The 17,208-nt window shown below is 41.7% G+C and overlaps 1 protein-coding gene and 1 long non-coding RNA gene across 3 annotated transcripts in view; both read right to left on the bottom strand.

Moving 5' to 3' along the window:
* Positions 1-12,441, bottom strand: part of LOC115113150 (uncharacterized) — a 42,158-nt gene extending 29,717 nt beyond the window's left edge. Inside the window, exon 1 of the long non-coding RNA XR_003861081.2 lies at positions 12,220-12,441. This is a non-coding gene — a long non-coding RNA (uncharacterized LOC115113150). The remainder of the gene's footprint in view (positions 1-12,219) is intronic.
* Positions 12,442-14,813: 2,372 nt separating this feature from the next.
* The window catches only part of anapc1 (anaphase promoting complex subunit 1), a 57,693-nt gene continuing 55,298 nt past the window's right edge, over positions 14,814-17,208 (bottom strand). For both annotated transcript variants that reach the window (XM_029640428.2, XM_029640429.2), the window contains exons 48-49: positions 15,349-15,483; positions 14,814-15,159 (exon numbers count right to left, since the gene is read on the bottom strand). In XM_029640428.2, coding sequence (XP_029496288.1) covers positions 15,032-15,159; positions 15,349-15,483 — 263 coding nt within the window. In that variant the 3' untranslated portion in view covers positions 14,814-15,031. The remainder of the gene's footprint in view (positions 15,160-15,348; positions 15,484-17,208) is intronic.

Raw genomic sequence — 17,208 nt, 5'->3', positions numbered from 1 at the left:
ACACCTGCCAATTGAAATGCATTCCAGGTGACTACCTCATGAAGTTGGTTGAGAGAATGCCAAGTGTGCAAAGAAGGTCATTAAGGCAAAGTGTGGCTACTTTGAAGAATCTAATTTGTTTTACACTTTTTTGGTTACTACATGATTCAATATGTGTTATTTCGTAGTTTCTACAATGTGGAAAATATTAAAAATAAAGAAAAACCCTGGAATGAGTAGCTGCGTCCAAACCTTTGACTGGTACTGTAGGTACTAGCAGTAGCTAGCTAGCTTCACGGCTTGCTAGTTAGGTAACTAACAAAATAAATAGGAATATAGTGACAAAGCAAAGGACAGAAATGACTCAATCATATGAAATAATCAGTCTGCATTTACTGCTGTTAAAGTGCCCTAGTAGTTCCATTGTGCATCCTGAATCCATCACTTGACTTGGTGCAGCCGGTCTGTCCCAGTGCCCCCACGTGGGAGCTAATTTGAATATCAAAGTGTATGGGTGTTTCATTGGCTTTGCGGTCAAATCCCTTTTTTTCCTTTTTTCTTTCACCAATATACACCAAACAACCCTGTTGTTTCCAAGCAGGCCAATCAGGGTCACAGAGAAAAGCTGCTTTTTAAAATTTTTAATTATACTTTTTTGGAAGGACATCTATTTAAAATCATATTGTAATTCATTTTAGGTCATATTTCATAAAAATCTAGAACACTGGACAGGCATGCTATTTCTAAGAGGTTTCCTAAAGCTGCAAAATGTAACTTTTTGGGCGACCTGACAAACTTCACATACAAATGTAAGTTATAGTTCTGTCATTCTCATACCTGTTTCATACACTCACCAAGTTTGGCTTTGGTCCCATGTTCATTAGTTGGGTCTCGTCCATCAAAACGTATGAAATAGTGTCTGACTAATTTTGTCTCCACGAGGTGTGAGACAGGGTTTCCCCACTAGTCCACTCCTATTTATTTGAGTCTTCGATCCCCTGACATTACATTTACATTTAAGTCATTTAGCAGACGCTCTTATCCAGAGCGACTTACAAATTGGTGCATTCACCTTATGACATCCAGTGGAGCAGCCACTTTACAATAGTGCATCTAAATCTTTTAAGGGGAGGGGGTGAGAAGGATTACTTTATCCTATCCTAGGTATTCCTGAAAGAGGTGGGGTTTCAGGTGTCTCCGGAAGGTGGTGATTGACATGTGCGATACGTGCTGAAAAGACCATCTCAGGTGTGTGCGCATTTATGAACATGAGTTCAAATTAAATCTATATGCTGACGACATCCTACTCACCCTTAGTAACCCTCCAATCTCCCTACTAGCAGTCTTAAAGCTGACTGACTCATTTGGCTCCCTCTCAAGATACAATATCAACTGGAGTAAGAGTGAGGCTATGCCTCGCAACCCACACACATTTCAGGCTGACTTAGTGGGTTCCCCATTTGTTTGGAAGACTAGTGGCATGAAGTATCTAGGAGTTAATATAGTATTCCCCATAACCAAGATATTCAGTCTAAATGGACCTAGAGTTGTCCAGGTCATCAGTGATGATATTAAGAGATGGATAACTATCTGTATGGGGCAGAGCTGATATTTTGAAGATAAATGTACTACCTAGGCTAGCCTGTGATATTTCTTCCATCCCTGGCCAGTTCCAGTCATGGTTTAAGGAGGTACAAACTCTCTCTTCACAGTTCTTATAGAACAATCAGAAACACAGGATAGGTTATAAGAAACTGGCTGCACCTAGATTCAAAGGTGGGCTGGGTGTCTCAGTTGTATTAATCTACTAGTTGTCAAGATATCCCTTTATATGGGTTTACAAATCTATAAGATTGGCAGCTGGGAGTGGTTAGAGGAGAGGATAATGTCTGAACACAGGTCTGTTTCCCTGGCATCAATGTGGTACTGCCCCAAACCCCCTACTGCCCTTGACAGTGTAATTATCAGGTTCTCATGTAGCATTGTTAAGATGATGCGCAGAAGGTTTGGTGTAAAAGGTCTTTCTCTTCCATCCTGTCCCATGTGGCATAACCCCCTGTTTACAGCTGGGGAAAACACTTTGAATAATAGACGCTGGCATAGCCACGGTATTTCATCTATTGGTCAGATAGTTAAAGATGATATTCTACACTTTTCCCAAGTGAAGGCTGATTTAGGTTTGAGCGATACCTACAGCTTAAGACAGTCATGTGTACGGTCCGTAAAAAGGAGGATGCTGAATCTGACTCTGGTACAGAGTTAGATCAGAACCTCAGCAACACTGCCTTCAAGAGAAGAACTGTATGAGGCATTTATAGACGGTTGATTTTTTCCGTCCCAAATACATATTCACCCATTCAGTTAGTATAGACTAACTTGAACAATGTCCCCATCACAATGGGACACTACTTGGAGAAGGGGTCTGACCACTTCAACATGTGTTAGGTATAAGATCATGTGTATAGTGTATAGCCTATATCACCCATATACGTATCTCAAAGATAGATTTTAATACATCTAACTTGTGCTGGCACAACTGTGGTAGCAACGGCTCTTTACTTCACATATTGTGGGAATGCCCTGGAGTGAAAACATTTTGGTCTGAAGCTATTTCAGTTTTGTCCAACATTTTTTAAGTTGAATTTCCAAGGTGTTCCATTTTTTTTAAATGTAACTAGGCAAGTCAGTTAAGAACAAATTCTTATTTATAATGACGGCCTTCCGGGGAACAGTGGGTTAACTGCCTTGTTCAGGGGCAGAACAACAGACTTTTTAAACTTGTCAGCTTGGGGACTCGATCCAGCAACCTTTCGGTTACTGGCCCAATGCTCTAACCACTAGGATACCTGCCGCCCCATCTTAAGTTTACTTGGTCAAAGCCCAGAAAATATACTGTTCATACACTTTCAGTCAAGAGAATCATTCTTCTTAACTGGAAAGAACCTAAACCAACTTGCTTTTCTGTGGACCGCTGGCCGGAGGACTACTTAGACCTTTTATACATGGAACGTGCAGCTTGTCTGTTCAAGGACTTCAATCTAAGTTTACATGGTCACTGGGTCACTGTACGCAAGTTCTTGGACTCTGGAAATGTACACATTCAAGTTTTGTATTTTTTTTAAATTTATTTATTTTTTACCCCTTTTTCTCCCCAATTTTGTGGTATCCAATTGTTGTAGTAGCTACTATCTTGTCTCAACTCCCGTACAACTCCCGTACGGGCTCGGGAGAGACGAAGGTTGAAAGTCATGCGTCCTCCGATACACAACCCAACCAGCCGTACTGCTTCTTAACACAGCGCGCATCCAACCCGGAAGCCAGCCGCACCAATGTGTCGGAGGATACACGTGCACCTGGCAACCTTGGTTAGCGCGCACTGCGCCCGGCCCGCCACAGGAGTCGCTGGTGCGCGATGAGACAAGGACATCCCTACCGACCAAGCTCTCCCTAACCCGGACGACGCTAGGCCAATTGTGCGTCCGCTCCACGGACCTCCCGGAGCCTGGGCGCGAACCCAGGGACTCTGATGGCACAGCTGGCGCTGCAGTACAGCGCCCTTAACCACTATGCCACCCGGGAGGCCACATTCAAGTTTTAATCCTGTAGTCCATACTTGAATATCTGCCAAGATCATTTGTACGAAGTAGAAACTTTGTAACTCTTATTTGATGCATTTCCCTCCCCCTGTTTTTTGTTCTGTACTGCATGTACTGTCATTCGTGTTGTTTCTATGCTGAAAAACAATAAAAACTGTTAACAGTAAAGATCTGTCATTCTCATTGAAAGCAAGTCTAAGAAGCAGTAGATGTGTTCTGTATGCTCTATTTCTATGTTTCACATTACAAAATATGTTTGTTTCTGGAAAAGATATTTAACAGTGGTTTAGACACAATTATTCTCTACACTATACTTGCTTGTTTTGTCACAAACTGAAATTAGGCAAACAATTGTAATTTTTGTAACCACAAAACGGCGGAGCGATTTTTGTATAGTACATCTTTAAGTAAGATCCTTTTCGTGGCCCGAGAAGGATATATTTCTGTCATCTGGTACACAGGAAGGGCCTTTTGCAACTGAGAGAAATGAGTCAGTCATGATGCTACAAAAACAGACATTCCCACACTCTGTCACACACCCACACAGGCACTGAGCCAGTCCGTAATGGGAAACAAAAAATACTGGAATTACAGTATGACCTTGATGTGAGAGTAGGAACTGCGAATGGAGTATGTTTGCCCACTTGGCAACTACATGAAATGTAGAGACATTTCAAACTCGTGGCTAAGGACAGTTCTACAGCCCTACAGGGGGTCTGGGTTAAATCGGGGGAGAAGAGGAACTGAGTCAGGTCTGGATTAGGATTAACAGAGTTAGTTCTCAGCCAGGTCACAGACATATTCTTCATTGTGTGTGCTTAATTATACTACCATGTCAGATATGCGGGGGTGAGACTGCATGCACAACATTTCCTTTCCTACCCCTCAGTTCCAACTCCAGACAAAAAAAACTACTGTACTGTGTGGGTGATTCACAGTGTGTCTGACCACCAACGATGAGACACCACAGGTGGGAATAAAATGAATTTGTGGGAGGTAGAGTGGAGGAGTAAAGCCTGTTCTGAGACACCCAGAGTGGTTAATAGCAGGATGTTAGTATTATCCTAGTACAGGGAGTGATGTCGACCATCGGGTTGGCACAATAACCATGAAAAATAAAAACCTTTTTTTATTTTCACATGAAGAGGGAAAAATTGGTAATTATTTTACGAGTAGAATGGCATGGTCGGGAGGAAAAGCTTAATTTCCAAATGTTCCAACTGGTCAAAACCATTCGTTTTTGAGACGGGGGTGTCACCAAAGCTGTGCTTTATTCATTAGGTATGTACTGTAGCTCATTTTCAAAGATGCATTACAAGCAAAACAAATAAAAATACTTTTATGACAATAACTGTGGTCATTTGTATGAGAATTAATTGTTCCCCAAAAATCCGTAATCATCACAGCCCTAGTCTACCATCTGACTACATTAGTCTCTCATAACACATTCTACAAATCACTATAGTTTGTAGCAAAAAAAAATAGAGCCCCACACCTGCCAACAAAATTACTGGGCATGAAGATTTGTATGTCTTATTTGTATTAGTTTGATCCATGTTACACAATAAGTGGGAACTGAAATCCCTCACGTGCATACTGAACAGACACACACCCCACACACACAATGTCTTTGTCAGGAAAAGTAGGCCAGTGTAGGCCAACAGCTGTGTCCCCGTCCTCATTATAATAATCTACAGTGTGAAACTGGTTTGTACACTTTCTCACTGCTCATCCTCTCCTTCCCCACTGCTTAGAATATGCCTGTCAATAAATCTACCTGACACAAAACAACCAATCAATATCCTCCAATCCTAGAGGGGACAGAGAGAATAGAGCAGCTCACCAGCCCAGCCCAGGCAGGCGGGCAGGAAGCATTCAGACAGACAATGATGTTGGGTGTGATTTCATGAGGAAGTCAATATTCTGAGATCTATCACAGACACCATGATAACACATTCCCACATTCTCTTGAAAGAGAGCCAGTCAACATCTGATGGATGACCTTTGACCTACACTACAGTACAGAACATACTTTGGTGTTTCCCATTTACCATTTTGATACTGGTATACTAGTAACTAGACATGCAACACAATGTTACAGGGCTCAGTACATATAAACTAGGTGAGACTAGGTGATTACATGTTATCAAAGCAGAATTACATTTTCACCTACAGTGTATCAACAGTCTTGACAAAGGACAAATCCATCAATTTACTTTTTAGTAACTGAGCAACTGAGCAAAAGTTTGTGTTAGTGGGAACAACAATGTGAATCATTATCCATTATGATTTGACCATTGTGAGGTGCTCACATCATTATTGGAAAAACTCTTCCAAGGTTACTGTGAAAACAGTGCCACCTTGAGACAGAGACGTAACCCTACCAAGTGGAAAGGTAAAAGCCAACGTCTCTAAAAAGGTTCACTAGATGGCACTAAAACCTAATGTATCTGATATTGCATACCACAAGCCATCACCAGGAGCAGAAGGAGAACAGCTCTTCACTGCTTTATTGAGGTGAATACATTCACATTAGATTAAAATATGTACTGCACTGACACAAACATGTACTGCAATGACACAAATGACTGATGATTGGTTGAAATAAATTGATAGCAAGAACATTGTGGGAGCTGTACTGTTAGATTTCAGTCAGCCTTTGATATTATTGACCATAACCTGATGCTGAGAAAACAAACAGTACCAGTCAAAAGTTTGGACACACCGACTCATTCAAGGGTTTTTCTTTATTTTTACTATTTTCTACTATGTAAAATAATAGTGAATACATCAAAACTATGAAATAAAACATATAGAATCATGTAGTAACCCCCCAAAAATATTGTTAAATCAAAATATATTTAATATTTGAGATTCTTCAAACTAACCACCATTTGCCTTGATGACAGCTTTGCACACTCTTGATATTCTCTCAACCAGCTTCATGAGGTAATCACCAAGAATGCATTTCAATTAACAGATGTGCCTTGTTAAAAGTTCATTTGTGGGCCACCCGGCCGCGACCGGGAGGTCCGTGGGGCGACGCACAATTGGCCTAGCATGTCGTCCCGGTTAGGGAGGGCTTGGTCGGTAGGGATGTCCTTGTCTCATCGCGCACCAGCGACTCCTGTGGTGGACCAGGTGCACGGTGTTTCCTCCGACACATTGGTGCGGCTGGCTTCCGGGTTGGATGCGTGCTGTGTTAAGAAGCAGTGCGGCTTGGTTGGGTTGTGTATCGGAGGACGCATTACTTTCAACCCTTCGTCTCTCCCGAGCCCTTACGGGAGTAATAGCGATGAGACAAGATAGTAGCTACTAAAAACAATTGGACACCACGAAATTGGGGAGAAAAAAGAAAGAAAAAGTTCATTTGTGGAATTTCTTTCCTTCTTAATGTGTTTGAGCCAATCAGTTGTGTTGTGACAAGTTAGGGGTGGTATACAGACCAAGTCCATGTTATGGTAAGAACAGCTCAAATGAGCAAAGACAGGCCATCATTAGTTTAAGACATGAAGGTTAGTCAATCTGGAAAATTTCAAGAACTTGGAAAGTTTCTTCAAAAGCAGTTGCAAAAACCATCAAGCACTATGATGAAACTGGCTCTCATGAGGACCGCCACAGTAAAGGAGTTACCAATGCGGCAAAAGAGAAGTTCACTAGAGTTAACTGCACCTAAGAAGGCAGCCCAAATAAATGCTTCACAGAGTTCAGGTAAAAGACACATCTCAACATCAACTGTTCAGAGACGATTGCGTGAATCAGGCCTTCATGGTGGAATTCCTGCAAAGAAACCACTACTAAATAACACCAATAATAAGAAGAGACTTGCTTGGGACAAGAAACATGTGCAATGAACATTAGACCGGTGGAAATCTGTCCTTTGGTCTGATGAGGCCAAATGTAGGTTTTTGGATCCAACCCCTGTGTCTTTGTGAGATGCAGAGTAGGTGAACGGATGATCTCTGCATGTGTAGTTCCAACCGTGAAGCATGGAGGAGGAGTGATGGTTAGGGGGTGCTTTGCTGGTGACACTATCAGTGATTTATTTAGAATTCAAGGCACATTTTACCAGCATGGCTACAACAGCATTATGCAGCGATACGCCATCCCATCTGGTTTGCGCTTAGTAGGACTATCATTTGATTTTCAACAGGACAATGACCCAACACACCTCCAGGCTGTGTAAGAGCTATTTACCTAGAAAGACACTGATGGAGTGCTGCATCAGATGACCTGGCCTCCACAATCACCCGACCTCAACCCGATTGAGATGGTTTGGGATGTGTTGGACCCCAGAGTGAAGGAAAAGCAGCCAACAAGTGCTCTGCATATGTGGGAACTCCTTCAAGACTGTTGGAAAAGCAGTCCAGGTGAGGCTGGTTGAGAATGCCAAGAGTGTGCAAAGCTGTCATCAAGGAAAAGGGAGTGGCTCCTTTGAAGGATCTCAAATATAAACGTAAATGTAAACTTACGACGATGTGTTATTTCATAGTTTTGATGTCTTCACTAATATTCTACAATGTAGAAAATAGTAAAAATAAAGAAAAACCCTTGAATGAGTAGGTGCGTCCAAACTGGTACTGTATGTTTTATGGCTTTTCAACATCAAAGTCAGAAGTTTACATACACCTTAGCCAAATACATTTAAACTCAGTTTTTCACAATTTCTGATATTTAATCCTAGTAAAAATTCCCTGTTTTAGGTCAGTTAGGATCACCACTTTATTTTAAGAATGTGAAATGTCAGAATAATAGAGAGATTTATTACAGCTTTTATTTCTTTCATCACATTCCGAGTGGGTTAGAAGTTTACATACACCCAATTAGTATTTGGTAGCATTGCTTTTACAGTGTTTAACTTGGGTCAAACGTTTTGGGTAGCCTTCCACAAGCTTCCCACAATAAATTGGGTGAATTTTGGTCCATTCCTCCTGACAGAGCTGGTGTAACTGAGTCAGGTTTGTAGGCCTCCTTGCTCGCACACGTTTTTCAGTTCCGCCCACACATTTTCTATAGGTTTGAGGTCAGGGCTTTGTGATGTCCACTCCAATACCTTGACTTCGTTGTCCTTAAGCTGTTTTGCCACAACTTTGAAAGTATGCTTGGGGTCATTGTCCATTTGGAAGACCCATTTGCAACCAAGCTTTAACTTCCTGACTGATGTCTTGAAATGTTGCTTCAATATATCCACATAAGTAATGTTGCCTCATGATGCCATCTATTTTGTGAAGTGCACCAGTCCATCCTGTAGCAAAGCACCCCCACAACATGATGCTGCCACCCCCGTGGTTCACGGTTGGGATGGTGTTCTTCGGCCTGCAAGCCTCCTCCTTTTTCCTCCAAACATAACAATGGTCATTATGGCCAAACAGTTCTATTTTTGTTTCATCAGACCAGAGGACATTTCTCCAAAAAGTACAGTCTTTGTCCCCATGTGCAAACTGTAGTCTAGCTTTTTTAGGGCCGTTTTGGAGCAGTGGCTTCTTCCTTGATGAGCGACCTTTCAGGTTTTGTTGATATAGGACTTGTTTTACTGTGTATATAGATACATTTGTACCTGTTTCCTCCAACATCTTCACAAGGTCCTTTGCTGTTGTTCTGGGATTGATTTGCACTTTTCGCACCAAAGTACGTTAATCTCTAGGAGACAGAACGCATCTCCTTCCTGAGCAGTATGACGGTTGCGTGGTCCCATGGTGTTTATACTTGCGTACTATTGTTTGTACAGATGAACGTGTTACCTTCAGGTGTTTGGAAATTGCTCCCAAGGATGAACCAGACTTGTGGTCTACCTTCGAGTGTAAACAGGCATGGTCAAAACATATAGATTCAATGGTTGTAAAGACGGGGAGAGGTCTGCTCCTTTGACACCACACTCCAAAGAGCAAGTCCTGCAGGCTCTAGTTTTGTCTTATCTTGATTATTGTCCAGTCATGTGGTCAAGTGCTACAAAGAAAGACTTCATTAAGCTGCAGCTGACCCAGAACAGAGTGGCAGGTCTTTCTCTTCGTTGCAATCAGAGGGCTAATATAAATCACAGGAGGTTGGTGGCACCTTAATTGGGGACGACGGACACGTGGTAATGGCTGGAGCGGAATACGTGGAAAGGTATCAACAACATTAAACACATGGTTTCCATGTGTTTGATGCCATTCCATTCGCTCCATTCCAGACATTATTATGAGGCATCCTCCCCTCAGCAGCCTCCACCGATATTAATGCTGTGCATGCCAGTCTCTCTTGGCTAAGAGTTGAGGAGAGACTGACTGCGCCACTTCTTCTTTTACTAAGAAACATTCACATGTTGAAAATTTCAAATTGTTTGCATAGTCAACTTACACACAGCTCTGATAAACACACTTATCCCACCAGACATGCCACCAGGAGTCTTTTCACAATCTCCAAATCCAGAACAAATTAAAGAAAGCGTACAATATTATATAGAGCCATTATTGCATTGAACTCCCTTCTATCTCATATTGCTCAAATTAACAGCAAACCTGGTTTGAAAAAACTGATAAAGCAACACCTCACGGCACAATCCCTCTCCCCTATTTGACCTAGACATTTTGTGTGTATGTATGTGTGCCATTTTAAAATGTTTGTAGTTCTGTCCTTGAGCTGTTCTTTTCTACGAATGTTCTGTATTATGTCATGTTTCATGTTTTGTATGGACCCCAGGAAGAGTATATGCTGCCTTTGCAACAGCTAATGAAGATCCTAATAAAATACTAAACACCAAAAAGATTTCAATTTATTCTGAAGTATGATTTTAAGGATTTCAATTTTCTATCACTTCATCAACTGTTCTGATTACCTATTGGCCAATTCCTCTTTTATTGCTCTTCTCCATAACTGTAGATATTAAACGCAATATACTCAACATTAGCTTTATTCAAGTTGTGAATATTAGACTATTGCACCACCAGTACTGACACCAGTTTGGAGTACAATACTAAAACCAAACGTGTTCAGACTCAGACTGCCATTTCAACACTACACACGTTGTTTTATGAATGCAAGTTTCAAGGCCACCACTTCCTTTTCTCTTCTACTCAACAATGGCAGGTGTTTACTGGAAACCAGTCCCACTGACTAAAAACAGACTGGGGTGCCGTTGTAAACTGACGTATCGTTACAAAACTAGGTTTTGCGTGTGAACCTTCACAACTGTTAACCATATAGTGCCACAAGCTCCAACCACTATCAACTATTTCTGTTTAGCGTTTTCAGTATGCAGTGACGAGAGCTCCACAAGTACAGAAAGACATACACTATTCTGGAGAATTACCATTACCTCCATCCTGTGATACAGCAAACTGCAGCTCCTGTTGATGAAGCTAATACGAGGGGGGAGTTCATTCTAAATGAGAATCACCAGAATGTGTTCTAGTTCCACTCCCATCAATCATGGGAAGAGGAGATGACCTCGCTCAGTTTCCTAAGGATTGTAATTCTGTCAACTGTGTGCCGTGCATGTAAATACAGTTTGTTTTCTGTCCATCTTAAATGTAAACTGATTTGGGTGGGACCTGTCTTTCAGTCTACCTAAGCTAAAACACATAATACAGGGAGGGAGGAACTTTAGATTAAGGTCACCTTTGTGGTTTCTGAAGAGCAATATGAAAATGACTGTTCTATTCACAGCTTATCTGATGAATGTAGCCAGCTAACTGAGCCAAACATAAACCACATGAATGGATATGAGAGAGAGAGAGGGAAGTCCCAGAGTACTCATTCTGAGACAGAAAAATTGTTTCATTCAGGCCAGGGAAAATACGTAGCTTTTTGGTTGTAGAGTATATGGAACACTGGGGCTTAAATATTTTGGAAATGTGTTGTTATGTAGAGACAACCTGTCCTTCTCTCCTGTCCCATCTGGGCTGAATTGGATAAATGGGTGTTTGCATTCACCTCTTCCAGTCGTTTTATGTTTGTGGTAATAAAGAAATGCAATGTAAACTGAACCAGTGCACTTGGGATAATGTCCATGAAACAGGTGCTGCATTATTGATAGCTCACGCCCCCCTACCTTCTTGTCACTCAGAAATGAAAGTATATGACTCGGCACTCTAGTCTCATCACAAACCTGGGCCCTATAGAAATGTAGATAAATAATATATTGAGTATGCATTCCGTTCATATTTTGGATGGGCAGTTCTCCAAAGGGCTTTGTAAGATTGCCAACGTTTCAAAGACTATTGGATTTGAAACAGTTGTACACTTCGTTTTTAAAAATACAAAAAGGAACAGGAAGCTAGACTTCAATCTCATGCTGACATTGCATGCTTCCTTTTATCTCTGTAAACCGCCCTTTACACGAGTGCTCTGTAGTCCACAAATTCTTTTTTTTATCAGCCAACGTCATTCGTGCTTTACTTCCCGAAACGTCAATTTCAGAGGGAAGTTATCGTTCAAATGTATCTATAAATATGTAAATAATTACTCTTATTGCATCCATTTAACTGCACCCTAGTTGGCCCTTATGTGTACAGTACTTATATTTCCATTCAAGTATCACTGCATGGCTTCCTCAAACTACAAAATATTATTTAAGATGTAAAATATTCGTTCGGGCTTCGGTGTGTCTACTCACTAACAAAAATGTATCAAATAAGTTATTTCGTATGTAATTACTACTTACCCATTATTAAAAGTAGTGCAGAATATTTCTGGTTTGCCCCAGTTCAGGAACGAGTTAGGTGGATAATACATTTTGACCAAGTTATTTCGATGTTGGCAAAAGTAATTCTGAACCGGACTAAGCAGTGTAACGTTAACTACCTAACTGATCGAAGTCCTGCCTTTTCATGTATAGTAACACTAGGCGTTTGTAGTTCTGTAGTCATTCATAGCTTTGGAGTTGAACTGTGACACTTTTCTTCGTAATTGGTCACACCCACCTCCCTCCACGAACTGACATTTTTTCCATTCAAACGTTGTCTGAATTAAATCAATGTCTGTTTGTGCACATAAGTAGGCACTTTTAAAACAACTTAATATGGGGCAGAAGGGTACCAAAAATCGTCCCAGACATTTGGAACACACAGGACAATTTTCTCCTTTGATGGCCCCAAACGGACCATTTTTTTCCTCAAGGTCCCAGTATCGGCTAATTGTTTCTTTTGAGGCTACCAGTATTTGCCATTTAATTATAATTTTGTGCCAAATATCCAAGTTTGTCAGGGCCACTAGGCTAAATCTAGACCAGCCCATCTGGCATGTGCCCGAAATGCCAGTAAACACCTGACTAGTATCATAAAAAAATATAGCCTATTTATAAACTGGACATTCGATTCTTTCGGCAATTTATGAAAATTATGTTTTAAAGATTAAGGACCAAGAGGCATTTCTAATTTGTTTGTGTTGTTATTTTTATGGCCTTGTTTCAATGTTGACTTTGGAAGTGAGAACCTCCAGGACCACAGGGTGTGTACCAGTATGACATACACAGAATGTTCTGTGTAAACAGCCCTCTCCCAGGGGCACTGGTTCCCACAGCTTATTAAAGGAATCACATTTGAAGGTCATAAACTCATGAATTAACCCACTCTGACTACAGTTCTGGTTGGCCATTGACCTGTAAAATCCCATTACATTTTTTGGAATATGAAGTTGTAGATCCTGTTACACATTTCCTGGATGTCCATAGAAGAACAAACCAAATGGCAATGTCATACTTCCTACAGAGGAAAAAATACACAGCATCACTGCCTCTCTGTACCAGATTTGGAACTGGTTGCTGCCTCCCCAGAGGATTTGCACTATTAGTCACTTCACTTGGCTGGTTTCCACAATGTTCCAAAACAGTATTCAATTATACTGTATCGAAACTACAAGAGAATTAGTTACCCACATTGTACTTCCCTTCCAATTAGTTAACAGAGAAAAGTTGCACCGCACAATTTAAAAAGGTCCAATGCAGCAGTTACCGCCTTACGGTGATTGTTTTCAATTAGAAAGGTCAAAAATAAACAAAATTTCTCAAGCAAGAATTTGGCTAGGACTGTCTGAGTGGTATGAGTTGGGAAGGGAAAACTGAAAAATGTGCTGTTATTGGGAGAGGGGTTTGGGACTCTTATTGGTCTATTAATTCATTTACAGCACGGTGACATCATGAAATGCCAAAACTCCATCCCACCAAAACAAGCTGAAATAGCAGGCGTTCTTTTCAAACAGCTCTTACACAAAGGACATTATCATTTTCACAATTTCACAGTATTATTCTAACCTTATGTATGGAAATGTGTATAAAAACAGGAAATCACGTTTTTGACTGCACTGGGCCTTTAAATTCCTTACATTCTCTGATGCTTCTCCCTCACAAAATCAAATACTTTCCTGTGTGTCTGTAATGTTCACTGAACCACATGACAGCACTTCTACGAATGTGGTATGTATGCAATCCATCTGCCACAGCTCTGTGTGCCTTTCATGCCAGTTGGTCCTAAAGATGCCACAAAAGAGCTATAGTCAACAGTTTTTTTTAAAGAGTTTGAATGTATACCATGGGGAGACATGATAAACAGCTAGGCCATGCTTAATAATTCAAGATGAAGACAAAGCTATTTGGCTATACAGAGCATCCGGTAAGTATTCAGACCCCTTGACTTTTTCCACATTTTGTTGCGTTACAGCCTTATTCTAAATGTAATCCATTTATTTATTTCCCCCTCAATCTACACACAATACCCCATAATGAAAAAGTGAAAATAGGTTTAGAAATGTTTGCACATTACAAACAAAAAACAAATACCTAATTTACATGAGGCAAAAGTTATTTACTGCATGGAAGGGGTCTGAATACTTTCCGAATGCACTGTACAAGGCCAAAAGAAAACAGAGATTTATATGGGGTGAGGCGGGTGTGGTATTTGTTGCAGGATGTTTTCCATTATACTGTGGAATGTTCCCAGAGCAGTTATGTTGTTAGATCACAGCTCTGGCCAATGCATTCTGTTGCACCACAGCCCACGCACTACTTCCCAAAACATACTGCAGAGACTGAACTAATATCTGAACAACTTTTCCGGAACAAATTTTCTGATAATTCAAGGTAACAGTCTAGACTATATCCCGTGCCGAAATGGAAAACACAAAATAGCAATACTGTAACCACACAGAGTTGGCCAAAATAACATGTACAATGCTTAAAGTTCTTGGTCATCCACATCCACGTTAGTTAACAGCTTTACCTTTAAATACATTAAGTGCAAATACTTGTCACTTACACGAACATTAGTCTCAAATCACATTTTATTTACTGTATATATTGAAAACAAACAAGTACAGTACAAACATTTGACATACAATCTGTATCAAGAAAGCCTTTACAATGAAATGTTATATCATATCCATTTCTTGCGAGCTGCAACAAGCATTGCAGAGTGACCCTTGTGGGTCAAGACCAGGGTAAAGTCAGAGACCAAGGTTAGTGGTCAAAGGTCAGGGTAATATCAACAGGCCAGTTGGCCGGTCCAGAAGCCCGCAGTCCCTAGAAGCAGAGGGCCCAAACGCAGCAGGGCGCGTACAGGTATGCCCAGCTGACTGAACTTCAACAGGAGCTCAGGGAACGATGTACTTCCTGTGGAAACAAGTGAGTGGATTGGTAGAAACATGAGACCAGCAGAGACATGACGACTTCTCCGCACATGAGACAAAAGTCAGATATAAGAATCCAGCAGTCAGCCAAATAAGAGACCACCAGTGTCAAACATGTTAGGTTCAAACTAAACATAAATCTAACCACAACATTCAGCTAACAGTCGTTTACCTTCCAGGTGTGTGGCAGACAGCTTACTGAGGCAGGGGATGGAGTGGTAAACCAGGAAGCAAGCCAGCATGTTGGACAGCATGTCCTCAGTAAGGGACTGGCCACTCATGTATGACCTTAATACATGGCTGTTATCTGTGGAGACGGGGGAGGGGTTTCACACACAGGTCAGATGTAAAGAGGTTACATGCACTCATGTAATGGACCTGATTGTTTGACAGTAACAGCTGGTGCGCAATGTCTAATATTAAGAAAGTCTTGAGGTATTGCTGGCCTGAGGTAGAGCACCTCATAAGCAGTAGACCACACTATCTACCAAGATAATTTTCATCTATATTTTTCATAGCCGTCCATTTACCAACACAAACTGATGCTGGAACTAAGACATACTCAAGGAGCTGTATGAGGCCATAAGCAAACAAAAAAAATGCTCATCCGGAAGCGGCGCTCCTAGCTGGCCGGGGACTTTAATGCAGGCAAACTTAAATCTGTTTTACCTTATTTCTACTAGCATGTCACATGTGCAACCAGAGGTTTAAAAAAAAAATAAACATTTAAACTCTAGACCACCTTTACTCCACACACAGATGCACACAAATCTCTCCCTCGCCCTCCATTTGGCAAATCTGACCATAATTCTATCCTCCCGATTCCGATTACAAGCAAAAACTAAAGCAAGAAACACCAGTTACTCACTCAATAGGGAAGTGGTCAGATGACGCAGATGCTTAGCTACAGGACTGTTTTGCTAGCACAGACTGGAACATGTTCCAGAATTCATCCATTGGCATTGAGGAGTACACCACCTCAGTCACCGGCTTCATCAATAAGTGCATCGACGACATCGTCCCCACAGTGACCGTACATACATATCCCAACCAGAAGCCATTGATTACAGGCTACATCCGCAAAGCTCATCACGAGGCTAAGGATCCTGGGACCAAACACCTCCCTCTGCAACTGAATCGTGGACTTCCTGACGGGCCGCCCCCAGGTGGTAAGGGTAGACATCAACACATCTGCCAAGCTGATCCTCAACACTGGGGTACCTCAGGAGTGTGTGCTCAGTCCCCTCCTGTACTCCCTGTTCACCCACGACTGCGTGGCCTAATACGACTCAAACACCATCATTACGTTTGCTGACAACACAACAGTGTTAGGCCGACGAGACAGCCTATAGGGAGGTCAGAGACCTGTCAGTGTGGTGCATGGACAACAACCTCTCCCTCAACGTGAGCAAGACAAAGGAGCTGATCGTGGACTACAGGAAAAGGAGGGCTGAACACACCCCCATTCACATATACAGGGCTGTACTGGAGCAGGTTGAGAGCTTCAAGTTCCTTGGTGTACACATCACCAACAAACTATCATGGTCCAAACACACTAAGACAGTCGTGAAGAGGGCACAACAACACCTTTTCCCCCTCAGGAGACTGAAAAGATTTGGCATGGGTCCTCAGATCCTCAAAAAGTTTACAACTGCACCCTTGAAAGCATCCTGACTGGTTGCATCACCGCCTGGTACGGCAACTGCTCAGCATCTGACCATAAGGCTCTACAGAGGTTAGTGCGTACAGCCCAGTACATCACTGGGGCCAAGCTTCCTGCCACCCAGGACCTATATGCTAGGCAGTGTCAGAGGAAGGCCCCAAAAAATGGTCATAGACTCCAGTCACCCAAGTTAGACTTTTCTCAGTGCTACCGCATGGCAAGCATTACCGGCGTGCCAAGTCTAGGTCCAAAAAGCTCCCGCCCCCTTTGTTTTTACACTGCTGCTACTCGCTGTTTATTATCTATGCATAGTCACTTTACCCCTACTAATTACCTCGACTAACCTGTACCCCCGCACATCGACTCAGT

The sequence above is a fragment of the Oncorhynchus nerka genome, linkage group LG28, assembly GCF_034236695.1.
Source record: "Oncorhynchus nerka isolate Pitt River linkage group LG28, Oner_Uvic_2.0, whole genome shotgun sequence".
NCBI lineage: Eukaryota > Metazoa > Chordata > Actinopteri > Salmoniformes > Salmonidae > Oncorhynchus > Oncorhynchus nerka.
Note: the sequence above shows the minus strand (reverse complement) of the source record. Positions and strands in the feature narration are given on the sequence as shown.